The 12,267-nt window shown below is 40.5% G+C and overlaps 1 protein-coding gene across 1 annotated transcript in view; it reads right to left on the reverse strand.

The window, feature by feature from the left end:
* The window catches only part of LOC144688810 (actin-like), a 20,707-nt gene continuing 8,440 nt past the window's right edge, over positions 1–12,267 (reverse strand). Inside the window, exons 5-9 of the mRNA XM_078555773.1 lie at positions 10,042–10,144; positions 9,492–9,636; positions 3,163–3,359; positions 2,632–2,807; positions 1–2,055 (exon numbers count right to left, since the gene is read on the reverse strand). Of these exons, the coding sequence (XP_078411899.1) occupies positions 1,906–2,055; positions 2,632–2,807; positions 3,163–3,359; positions 9,492–9,636; positions 10,042–10,144 (771 nt within the window). The 3' untranslated portion in view covers positions 1–1,905. The remainder of the gene's footprint in view (positions 2,056–2,631; positions 2,808–3,162; positions 3,360–9,491; positions 9,637–10,041; positions 10,145–12,267) is intronic.

The following is a 12,267-nucleotide window of genomic DNA, read 5'->3' on the forward strand; positions in this document are numbered from 1 at the left end:
CCAGATGATGTGGTTTCCTGTCTCACAGTCAAACCTGGCCCTGAACTGACACAACTGTTTCTCAAAAAATGGCCATTAGTTTCCTCAGGCCTTTTGAGGCCTTTCAATGAACACTAATTGGTGCCCGTTAGTTATCAGGAAAGAATAAAAATTCTATCTGTAAGATGTCATTTTTAGCCATAACAAAGGCTTGGAAAGATAAATGTGCAAAAGTCATTCCAGTAATTTCTATGATTTTCACCAATCTATGCCACACACTTTTCACAGCAACAAGTCTTTACTGAGCATAATACCAAACCACTTATGTGCATAGTTTTTCTCTCTGAAAATAATCTGGCAATTGCACCACCTGTTCAGTATCTCACTCACTTAAAGGGCAAAATTAAGGGGAGAATTTTCTCCCTGTCGAGTGGGCTGGGCGGAAGCAGGCGCGGCCCGTGATCGGCTGCGCACTGCCATTTTACGTGGGCGGGCCAATTAAGGCCTGCCCGACGTGACGTGCACCCAGAAGTGCTTAGCGCTACCTGTGCGGGCGGGGGAAGGAGGGAGAGTAGGGGCTTGCGCTCTTTTCTGCATGCGTGCAAAAGAGCGCAGAAATCTCCCTGAGGCACGGAGCTGACTTGGGGAGATTAATTTCATTGTGAAAAATAGAACAAAAGAATTTTAAAAATTATTCAGACATGTCTCCTCATGTGACCGTGTCATAAGAGTTGGGACACGTTTATAAATAAAAATTTTTATTGAAATTCAAGTTATAAACCCTTCATGAAACCTCATGCCGCCTGTGGATGAGGTTCCATGAAAAATGCAAAGGCCGCCTGGGCTCTTCGCCTGCCCTGACAACTACTTTAATTGGGTTATTAATGGCCTTAACAGGCCTTTGACAGTTTGGCGGGCGCGTAGCCGACTCTGGTGCACGCCCGCCAAACAGAAGATCAGATAGGTGCACGGTGACGTCAGGACGCATGCCCGTCACCGCGCATCATTTTATGCATCCCTGCACGCTGAGCAGAAGATTCTGGCCTAAGTGTTTGGGAATAATATTTTGGCAGTAAAAATTTAAAGCTGTTTTTAGATAGCAATTGTATTAATAACTAGTGCACACATTAGAAAACCTACACATGCTGAGTTCCATTATTCAGTGCAATTATACAAGAGTTTTATTTTCAAAATAAGTACCCCCTCTCCCACCAAAAAGTTGTACGTAACCACGAATTAGATATGTTCTCAATTTACATTCAGAATTGTACAGGTTGTTTGAAATGACCTTAGTTTTGAGGCCTCTGTTAACACAAGTCTGAGAACCTCCTGCAAAACAGCTATAAACTCGAATTTCTGTCTGTCTCATGGAGCATCGCCAAAACAATCTTTGAAACCGTATTCTTCTGCAATGGTTTCAGTGTGAATGTTGCTCATCACTTGTGGTCTGAGGAATACGTTATTGATAGTAAACAAGCTGTTGATGACTTTTCATTGTGAAGATGTAAAAGACTGAAAGGTAGAATAGGATAAGCATTTCACCTACTGGTGAGATTGAAAATTTAGTAGTCTGGCTAGAAGGCACCAGCATTTTGGGGATTGAAAGTTAAGATTTATTGAGGTGTTACCAATGAAGTTAACTTAAAGTACAAACTAAAATGGGGCACAGTCCCGTCTCAGCCAGTGACCTGTCATTATACATTCCCCCCCTCATCTGTTCATCACACATTGTTGCTGTCCATTCCCACTCAATGAAGTTGCAATGCCATCACTCCAGTGCTTCCATGATGATTAAGTAGAGTAAGAGCAATGTCTTTAGTAATGAACAAATGGCTTACAACAAACATTGATACTTTCTGTTTTGTGTTAATTAAATTAATATTGATTAATTTTTCTTTGGATTTCAGGATTTGTTTTCCTATCTCACTAAATTAGTTTTCTGTGTAAAACCGTGGCTCCAAATTCTTCGAAGTCTTGGCGGGATACACATATCCGGTGGAAATTAGAAAGACTAGACAAAATGGCTGCTCCTTTCCATGAAAGATAGTTCCTGTTGGGAGGTGCAAAAACCATCACCTGTTGAATGAGGGAAAAAAAACTTCAGATGAAAAGAATAAAAATTCCTTTATCTTGTTAAACCAGAAAGCAATATGGCAATATTTCCTTAGTTCTGATGAAGAGTCATACGGACTCGAAACGTTAACTGTATTCCTCTCTGCAGATGCTGTCAGACCTGCTGAGTTTTTCCAGCTATTTTTGTTTTTGAAGCAATATGGCTGAGTCAATTGATTTTTACTGAATTTAAAAATAACTTCCCAATTTTCTCTGTGCCGTAATTTAATCTGACTTGTACAAATTTTGCTAAACGGATACCATCAGTCCTCCTGACGAGCAGTGGGCTCTCATGGTTGCAATCTGTTAATGTGGGAAATTTATTTTGTAAGGTACCTCTAAAGTGCACTTTAGCAGGTTTGGAACCACTAGAATGCAGAGTGCTATGATTGGTGTGCAGAAACAACAGCCTAATTTTGTTTTCTTATTAAGGTTAGAAACTTCAAGGGAGTCATATTTGGAATGAACTGCCAGCAAAAGCAGTTATTTCTGGATTAAATGGATAGCTTTCAATTGGTTTTGCTAAATGTTGCTAAATACCTTGGTCCCTGGTTTTGCAAGGTTTGTCATCTCCTGTTGTAAACGTTCTTCCATGTTTCTAAACATACTGTTACCACCAGCTAGTACAATGTTGGTGTACATGTCATAGCGGGTCTCCTCACTGCACCTCTCAATCACTGAGTGTGCCATGGCAGGCAGGTTCTGTATGTCTTTGCCTGAAATGCAAGTAAGCTGGTTCAACAACATACAGTTTTTGTACCAAAGCAAAATGAATTTTTTTAAAAACTGCTACACCTCCCCTGCACCACCTGTGCTATTCCCAGCATCCATTTGGATGACTGTTGTGAGCAGATAGATAATTCAGAACAATTGTGTTTAGTGATGAAATACAACTGGAAATGAAAAACGTGCCACATATACAACAATGAAGCTACATATCAGTTGAACAGTGTACAAGTCAGGAGACAGATGTCATGAAGGAGACATCTCGTGCTGAAACATTGTTCTACTGTCTATGATCGATGAGCAGGGAAAGAGGATAAAATGCGGTCAAATGCCTTGAACAGTTACCTAATATAAATGGCTTAAAGATGACTTCAGGGCAGATGAATTTCTGGTTTGTGATGATCATATTTTGTCTGTCTGGAAGCTCATACTCTTCCTTTATTTCTTCTGGATTGTTCTTGAAGTTTTCAAGTTCTGCTTCAAAATTAAGGGCAACGTAGCAAAATTTCTCCTTGATGCTTCTGATAATATCTAACCCAGCTGGAAAATTACACAAAATACTATTCAAAATGTGAAGAATGGATCAGAGATCCATAACTATTGCATTTTGAGATTTCCCAGATTCTTTAAGATGCATTTGGAGTCTGGTTGTGGGGACTGTGCTCTTCTTGCATTTTAATCCTTATCCATCCACACCTGAGTAAGCTTAGGCTCCATTCCAAAATACAAATAAATTGTCCTAGTCTGATGGCCACATAAACTTTCAGCAGATCTTCCAAGATAGTGTTCATGATTAGGAATCCTGTTGTATTAACTTGATACAGGGCAACTGCATCAACCTGCTATCTAGAACAAGCAGGAGCATATCCCACTTGTTGGTCTGTGTTGATCAGTACTACACTGCATAGCACATCTCAATGAACCTTAGAAGTTCAGTTTTAGCAGGTATACTCTCCATATTAGCAATTGATCCCTTTTAGTTAATAGCCGATAGGGTTAGATGAAACAGGGTGGGACGAAGCTTGTCGGGAAAAATCTCAGGCACAAACTGGTTTTAGAACTGGGTCTAGAGCAAGCATCCACAGTCTCAGGATGCAGGAGAGGCCATTTAGGACTGAGGTGAGGAGAAATTTCTTCACTCAGAGGGTGGCGAACCTGTGGAATTTTCTACCACAGAAGGCTGTGGAGGCCAAGTCACTGAATATATTTAAGAAGGAAATAGATAAATTTCTAGACTTTAAAGGCATCATGAGATATGGGGAGAGAATGGGAGTATGGCATTGAGATAAAGGATTGGCTATGATCGTATTGAATGGTAAAGCAGGCTTGAAGGGCTGAATGACCTACTCCTGCTCCTATTTTCTATGTTATTCCAAATGGCTTGGTTCTGCATGGTAAATCTATGTAATACAAGAAACTCCAAATGGAACAAACTATCCTGTGCTGAAGGTACTTATTCACCTATGCCTCATTAGTTAATTATTTGTTGTGTTTCTGCTCTTGTCTGTTTTTTAGGAGGCAAAATAACATCAGCAGAAAAACAAATATATCATTGACTCTTTTACCATTACAGTAGGGTTGTCATTTTTCAGTTTGATGTTTGATCAGACCTGGCATGGCTTAGCCACAACCAATGATTGAAAGCAGTATGAGAGGAGAGGCAGTCGGGAGAATGAAAACAATGCGAGTGGAGAAACAGTCGGGATTTTGAAAACCGCGAGTGGAGAAACAGTCGGGATTTTGAAAACCGCGAGAGGACTGGCAGTCGGGAGTGTGAATACAGCACAAGAGAGACAGACAGTTGGAAGTGTGAAAACAGCGCGCATCCCAAAACACATGCCTGTGTAATTAAGAAACGAATACCTTTTAGTTGGATTTGTGGGTGGTACTAGCATTTAATCAGCAAAATAAATTGTATACATAGGAATTATTCAAAAATAATTAAAATATTTAAAATAAATTAATAAGTATGTAGTAAACACTTAATATAAAGTTTAAGGTACGACAGTGCAGCTTGGCCATGTGGAATATGCATCCTGTGGGATGCGGGAAGTCATGTTGGCACAAAGTGCCCTCGATGACTACACCTGCAGGGAGTGTCACCAGCTACAGAAACTTGAGCTCCGAGTTGTGGAGCTCAAGCGGTGGCTAGAGTCACTATGGTGCATCTGCAAGGCTGAGGATTACGTAGATAGCACATTTAGAGAGGTGGTCACACCACAGCTAAGAAGTACACGTGCAGAGAGGGAATGGGTGACTGCCAGAGTATCTAAGAAACAGGTAGGTAGTGCATGAATCCCCTGAGGCTATTTTGCTCTCTAACTGCTTTTCTATTTTGGATACTGGTGAGCGAGATAGTTCTTCAGAGGACTGTAGCAACAGCCAAGTTCGTGGCACCACAGGTGGCTCAGTTGCACAGGAAGGGAGGAGGAAGAGTGGAAGTGCTATAGTAGTAGGTGATTCCATAGTTAGGGGACCAGGCAGGCAATTCTGTGGCTGTAGACATGACTTCAGGATGGTATGTTGCCTCCCTGGTGCCAGGGTCAAGGATGTCACAGAGTGGCAGCAGGACATTCTTTTGGGGGAGGGTGAGCAGCTAGAGGTCGTGGTCCACATTTGGACCAATGACAGGTACAAAAAGGGATGAGGTCCTGAAAGCAGATTTTAGGTATTTAGGGAGGGAATTAAAAAGGTCCTCAAGAGCAGTAATCTCAGGATTACTCCCAGTGCCACTTGCTCATGGAAGAGTAGGAATATTGAACAGTTGAATATGTTGCTGGAGAAATGGAGTAGGAGGGAGGGCTTTAGAATTCTGAGGCATTGTGACCGGTTCTGGAGAAAGTGGGACCTGTACAAGGAAGACGGGGATGGGAACCTGAGGGGAAAATCAGAGTGGAAAGGAGAAAAACTGGCAGTGGAAAGTAGAAAAGTATCAACATAACAAGGATATATCAGAGTAGTATCAAGGTAGATTGAATACTTGGAGAGTTTGATTAGATGGGGTCAGAATAAGGGGGAAAGTAAAAAGCCTACATTAGGGCTAATTTGCATGTATGTGAATCACGGAGTGTGGTTAATTAGATTGGTAAACTACAGGCACGGGTTGACAAATGGAATTATTATACTATTGCTATAACAGAGACCTGGCTCAAAGAAGGGCAGGACTGGGGTTAAATATTCCTGGATACAAGGTGTTTAGGAAAGACAGGAAAGGAAGAATTGGGGGAGGGGGTGAGGTGGCAATATTGATTAAAGATGGTATTACAGTACTGGAGAGAGAGTATGTTCTAGATGGGTCAAGGATGGAATCTCTCTGACTAGAGGTAAGGAATGAAAAAAGTGCAATAATAACATTGGTGTAGTATACAGACTACCAACTAATGGAAGGGATGTGGAGAAATAAATTTGCAAAGAAATTACAGAGAGGTGCAAGAATTAAAGAGTAATCATAATGGGGGACTTCAATTATCTAAATATAGACTTGAATAGGAATAGTACAAAGGGACACGATGGGTGAGAGCTCCTGGAATGTGTTCAAGATAATTTTCTGCAGCAGTATGTTTCCAGTCCAATGAGAGAACGTGTACTTTTGGACCTGGTTCTGGGGAATGAGTTGATCCAAGTGGATCAAATATCAGTGGGGGTGCGTCTAGGAGACAATGATCATTATATCATAAGGTTTAGGTTGGCTGTGGAAAAGGACAAGGCACAATCCAGAGCAGGGATAATTAAATGGGGGAAAGCCAACTTTGATGGGATGAGAATGCAACTGAGTTGGAATCAAATGTTGGCAGAAAGGACAGTGGCTGACAATGGGCCACCTTCAAAGAAAAGGTATTGTAGGCAATGTCAAGGTATATTCCCTTGAAGGGGAAAGGCAGGACAAATAAATCCAGAGCACCCTGGATGACGAGAGAGATAGAGGTAAAGATGAAAAGGAAGAAGTGCATGTACGACAGATGTCAGGTAGAAAATACAATGGAGAATCAGGCTGAATATAGAAGGACCAGAGGGGAAGTGAAGAAACTAATAAGAAAAGTGTGGAGAGAGCATGAAAAGAGGCTGGCAGCGAACATAAAAAGGAATCCCAAGGTCTTTTATAAGCATGTAAATAATAAAAGAAAGATTAGGGACAAAAAACGGGACTTGCATGTGGAGGCTGGAGAAATTGCAAAGGTATTGAATGAGTACTTTGCATCTGTCTTTGCAAAGGAAGAGGATGCTACCCAGGCCGAGGTGAGAGAGGAGGTAACTGGTACACTAGAAGAATTTACAATTGAGAAGGAGGTGGTGTTAGAAAGGCTGTCTTAAAATAGAAAAGGTACCAGGACCAGATGAGATGCAGCCAAGGGTACTGAAGGAAGTGAGAGTGGAAATTGTAGGGACACTAGTGACAATCTTCCAGTCTTCTTTAGAAACAGGGGAGGTACCAGAGGTCTGGAGAATTGTGAATGTTACACACTTATTCAAAAAGGTGTGCAAGGATAAAGCTGGAAACTACAGAACAGTCAGTTTGACCTCAGTGGCAGGGAAACTTCTGGAAACTATAGTTCGGAATAAAAGTAATAGTCACTTATACAAGTGCAGGATAATTAAGGAAAGCCGGCATAGACGCATTAAGGGAAAATCATGTTTAACTAACTTGCTGGAGTTTTTTTGAGGAGGTAATAGAGAAAGTTGATAAGGGAAATGTTGTTGATGTGGTACATGGATTTTCAAAAGGCATTTGATACAGTGCCACACAACAGACTTGTGAGCAAAATTCTGGCTCATGGAATAAAAGGGAAAGTAGGCACTTGGATAAGAAATTGGCTGAGTGACAGGAAACAGAGAGTAGTGATAAATGGTTGTTTTTCAGATTGGAGGAAGGTTCGTAGTGGAGTTCTCCAGAGGTCAGTGTTGGGACCCTTGCTCTTCCTGATATATTTAATGACCCTGGTTTGCAGGGCATGATTTCAAAATTTGCAGATGATACAAAGGTTGGAAATGTTGTCAACTGTGATAAGGATAGTCTTGAATTTCAAAAGGACATAGACATGTTGATGGATTAGGCAGACAAGTGGCAGATGAAGTTCAACACAGACAGAAGTGTGAGGTGATCTATTTTTGCAGGAAGAATATGGTGAGGCAGTACAAAATAAAGGGAGAGAATCTAAAGGAGGTGCAAGAACAGAGGGACCTCGGTGTATATTTACATAGGTCATTGAGGATGGCAGGGCCTGTTGGGAGAGCAGTTAATAAAGCATATAGTATCTTAGGCTTTATTAATAGGGACATTTAGTACAGGAATAAGGAGGTCATGTTGATCTTGTAAAAGACATTAGTTAGGCCTCATCTGGAGTACTGCATCCAGTTCTGGGCGCCATAATTGAGGAAGGATGTGAAGGAATTGGAGAGAGTACAGAGGTGATTCACAAGAATGATCCTAGATAGAGGACTGTACCTATGAGGATAAATTGGAGAGGTTGGGACTCTTTTCCTTGGAGAAAAGAAGACTGAGAGGAGACTTGATAGAGGTATTCAAAATCCTGAGGGGTATGGACAGGGTAAATAGTGAGAAACTTTCCACTCAAGAGAGCGCCAAGAACTAGAGGTCATGGATTCAAAACAATTAGCAAAAGGAGTAAATGTGATGTGAGGAATTTTTTTTTCACCCAGAGGGTGGTTGGAGTCTGGAACGAACTTTCTGAAAGGGTGGCGGAAGCAGTTTCAATCAAGGTATTCAAAAGGGAATTGGATTGCTACCTGAAAAGAAGTAATGTGCAAGGTAGGGGAATGGGACTAGGTGGAATGTTCTTTCAGAGAGCCAGTGCAAACTTTGATAGACGGAATGGCCTCCTTCTGCACTGTAAAGATGGTGATTCAATGTGTCAGGGTGATGTTTGATGTTAACTAGTCAACAATTATACATTAAAATATTGTGACAGTCTACACAATAGATCCTTATGTAATGAAGAGGGATAATGAAAATTTTAGCTAGATTGACCTTGCATTTTTTAAACCATGTGTAACTAATTTCTCTTTGCTTGCTTGTTAGCTTTTCCTAGGTTCCCATTTCTGTTCCTCTATCCTCAAGCTTGTAGGATGAATGGGATGGTAGCATAGTGGTCACGTTACCAGTCTAGCAATCCAGAGGCCTGGACTGATGCTCTGGAGACATGAGTTCAAATGTCACCATGGCAGCTGGGGGAATACAAGTTCAATTAATTAATAAATCTAATTAATGATGATCATAAAACTATCAGATTGTTATAAAAATCCATCTGATTTATTAATGTCCTTCAGGGAAGGAAATCTGCCATACTGATCTAGCTGATATGTGACTCCAGACCTACAACAATGCGGTTGACTTCTTTACTGCTCTCTGAAATGGTGTAGCAAACCACTCAATTCTACTAAACCACTATAGAAAGGTCAAATACTGTGGCTGTACCTACACTGCATGGACTGCAGTGGTTCAGGAAGATGGCTCACCAGAATCTACTCAAGGGAAATTAGGGTTGGACAATAAATGCTAGCCTTACCAGTGAAGCTTGCATCCAAAGAATAAGAAAAAAGAATGAAGGAGGTAGGGTTTCCACAGTTTTAGGTCATGAGAAATAAATCTTCCTACACTGAGTGATGCCCTAACTGGGTAGATTGAGTTAGATGGTGGTGTGTTATGTATATTATCTTTGGAAGTGAAGGACCAGCTATTGTTTTCAGCAAGAGATCTCATCATGTACTCTGTCAGGTCCTGTCCTCCCAGGTACACACGCTGGGTGATGTTATCCAAAGCACCTCCTTCAAAAATGGGAACCATGTGTGTCACAGCCGATCCTGCAAGCAGTAAGGTGAAGAAAATACATTTATTTTATAAAATAATTGATTAATTTGGTGTAGGAACAGGATACTTACATTACCTACAGATGATAACAGTTTACTGACCTGCTGCATTGTTTTAACAAAATCCTCTCAAAATGCAAAGTATCTTTACATTTTATAGATGGTTTATGATGGACTAACTATGTGAATTTAGAAATCTAGGAGCAAATCAGCAGCAGGACAATTAAATACACTGATGAAATGTGAGCTTTTCAATTACCCTACTTGGTGATCAGTTCAAAATAATTTTTACAAAAGATTGTGATACTGTCACCTGTACTACCCAGTCCACCAGCCTTTGAATATAATGGGAATTTACAAAAATGGTTCTGAGGTCACTTATGGAGAAGATGATGTTACCTGAATCGATGACAGTTCCAGTAACTTTACCAGTGGAATGTAGTGCCAGCACTGCCTGAATCCCCAGAAATAGAGATGGAACTTGGAATGCTTCAAAAAAAATCTATATTGGATAAAACAAATGCAACAGGATGTAGGTTACAAAATTTGGATAAAATTGACTCAAAGTGATTGCAGGGCTTCTAACTTATCAGTTTAGGATTTTCATGTTTCGTGTGGAATATGTTAAGTGTATCTGAGAGATAGGATTTGGGTTCATTTGTGAATTCACCTTGAAGAAGGTAGACAATCCTGCCTGTGGCTTAGCGGGGGAGAAGCAAACATTCACCCACAAAGACAGGAAGAACAAGTCCCTTTCTGGTGCTGTTCTCTGATATATGTTCATTAATGCTGTATGCAGAAATAGAAAATTATATATCCAGGCTTGCAGTTAGGGTAGAGTAGCAATAATGGTGAAGTAACTGAACAAGTGATCTAGAGACACGAGTTCAAATTACACTTCAGCAGTGTGGGACATTAAGCTCAGGTAAATAAATAAATCTGTAATAAGAAGTTTGTATCAGTAATGATGATAATGTAACTACCGTACTTTTGTAAAAACTCGTCAGGTTCACTTTTGCCTTTTAGGGAAGGGAATTTGCCATTCTTATCTGATCTGGCCTATATGTGACAGCAATCCTCAGCAATGGGACTGATCTCTGAAATGGCCGAGCAAGCCATTCAGTTGTCAAGAAGATGGCTCGCCAGCACCTCAAGAACACTTTAACAATGGGTAATAAATGATGGCCTTGCCAGGGATACCGACATCCCATAAATGGATAAAAAAAAATACATTAAGGAGGCACAGTGGGTTGTGAGGATAAGAGCAAGAAAATACAAAGGAACATTGACTGAATGAGTAGGGAAAGAACTATGCAGATAAACTTTGAAGTGAGGAAATATGAGATCATCCACTTTGAATATTTTCTTAATGGTGGGAAAACCAGGAACTGTAGAGGAACGAAGGAATTTAGGTGTCCTTTTTTTGAGAACACTAATGCTAGTGCCCAGGTACAAAAAAGTAATCAAAAAGGCTAATGGAATATTGGCCTCATCTCAAAGGGGTTGGAAATTAAAAGTGAGGAAGTGATGCTTCACTTATACAGAGTCTTGGTCAGAACCCATCTGAAATATGGCATTGAGTTTTGTGTACCAAACCTCAGGAAGGATACATTGGCTTCAGAAGGGGTATAAGTGCCAATTCACTGGCATGTGGCTAGGACATAAAATATGAAGCTACATAACTTATATTTACTTGAGTTTAGAAGATTATGGGGTGATCTAATCAAGTTGCATAAAATTATAAAATGATTTGAAAGGGTAGACACAGAGAAACAGTTTCCTCAGGTGGAGGAATCTAGAACAAGCGAACATAACCTTAAAATTAGAGCTGGAGCATTTATGAATGAAATCAGGAAACATTCCACCATTCAAAGAATCGTGGAAATTAAAAGTCCTCCCCAAAAGGCTGTAGGTGTTGGGTCAATCAAAATTTTCAAGACAAAGCAACAAATTTTTCATAGGTTTCTTTATTCTTTAATGGGATGTGCGCGTTTCTGGTGAGGCCTTTATTTGTTCACATTCCTAATTGCCCTTGAGAGGTGGTGGTGAGCTGCCTTCTTGAATTGCTGTAGTCCATGTGCTGTTAGGGAGGGAAAAGGAAGATGTGTGACACAAAGTGGATAAATGGAGTTGAGGTACAGAGCAGCCATGACCTAACTGAATGGCAGAACAAGCTCTGGGGCCTGAATAGCATACTCCTGTTCCTGTTATCCGAGGATGGGATCTGACATAAATGCTAAAAAACAAAGCAAATCCTGGTAAAAATGAACAAATGGTCTTTTTATTAGCAGTCAGAGTATGATACAGATTTGAATCCCCTAAATTTAAGGTTACGTTTTTCCTGTGGATTACATTCAGCTGGAAATTAGATTCAGACTAGTCAAATATATTTAATTTAGGGCCCTTAAGAGACAGTAAAGAAAAGGGTCTTCTTAGAATGAATATTCCCACGTGTCTCAGAGGTAAAATGAGAACCTTCCTCATTCACTGCACCCCATCCTGAGTGTAGAAAGATCATAGACATTTATGGCACAGAAGGAGGCCATTCAGCCCATCATGTTTGAGCAGGTAAAAAATTTGTCCATCCTAATCCCACTTTCTAGCTCTTGGTCCATGGTCCTCTAG

Source organism: Cetorhinus maximus, chromosome 13 (genome assembly GCF_964194155.1).
Source record: "Cetorhinus maximus chromosome 13, sCetMax3.hap1.1, whole genome shotgun sequence".
Taxonomy (NCBI): domain Eukaryota; kingdom Metazoa; phylum Chordata; class Chondrichthyes; order Lamniformes; family Cetorhinidae; genus Cetorhinus; species Cetorhinus maximus.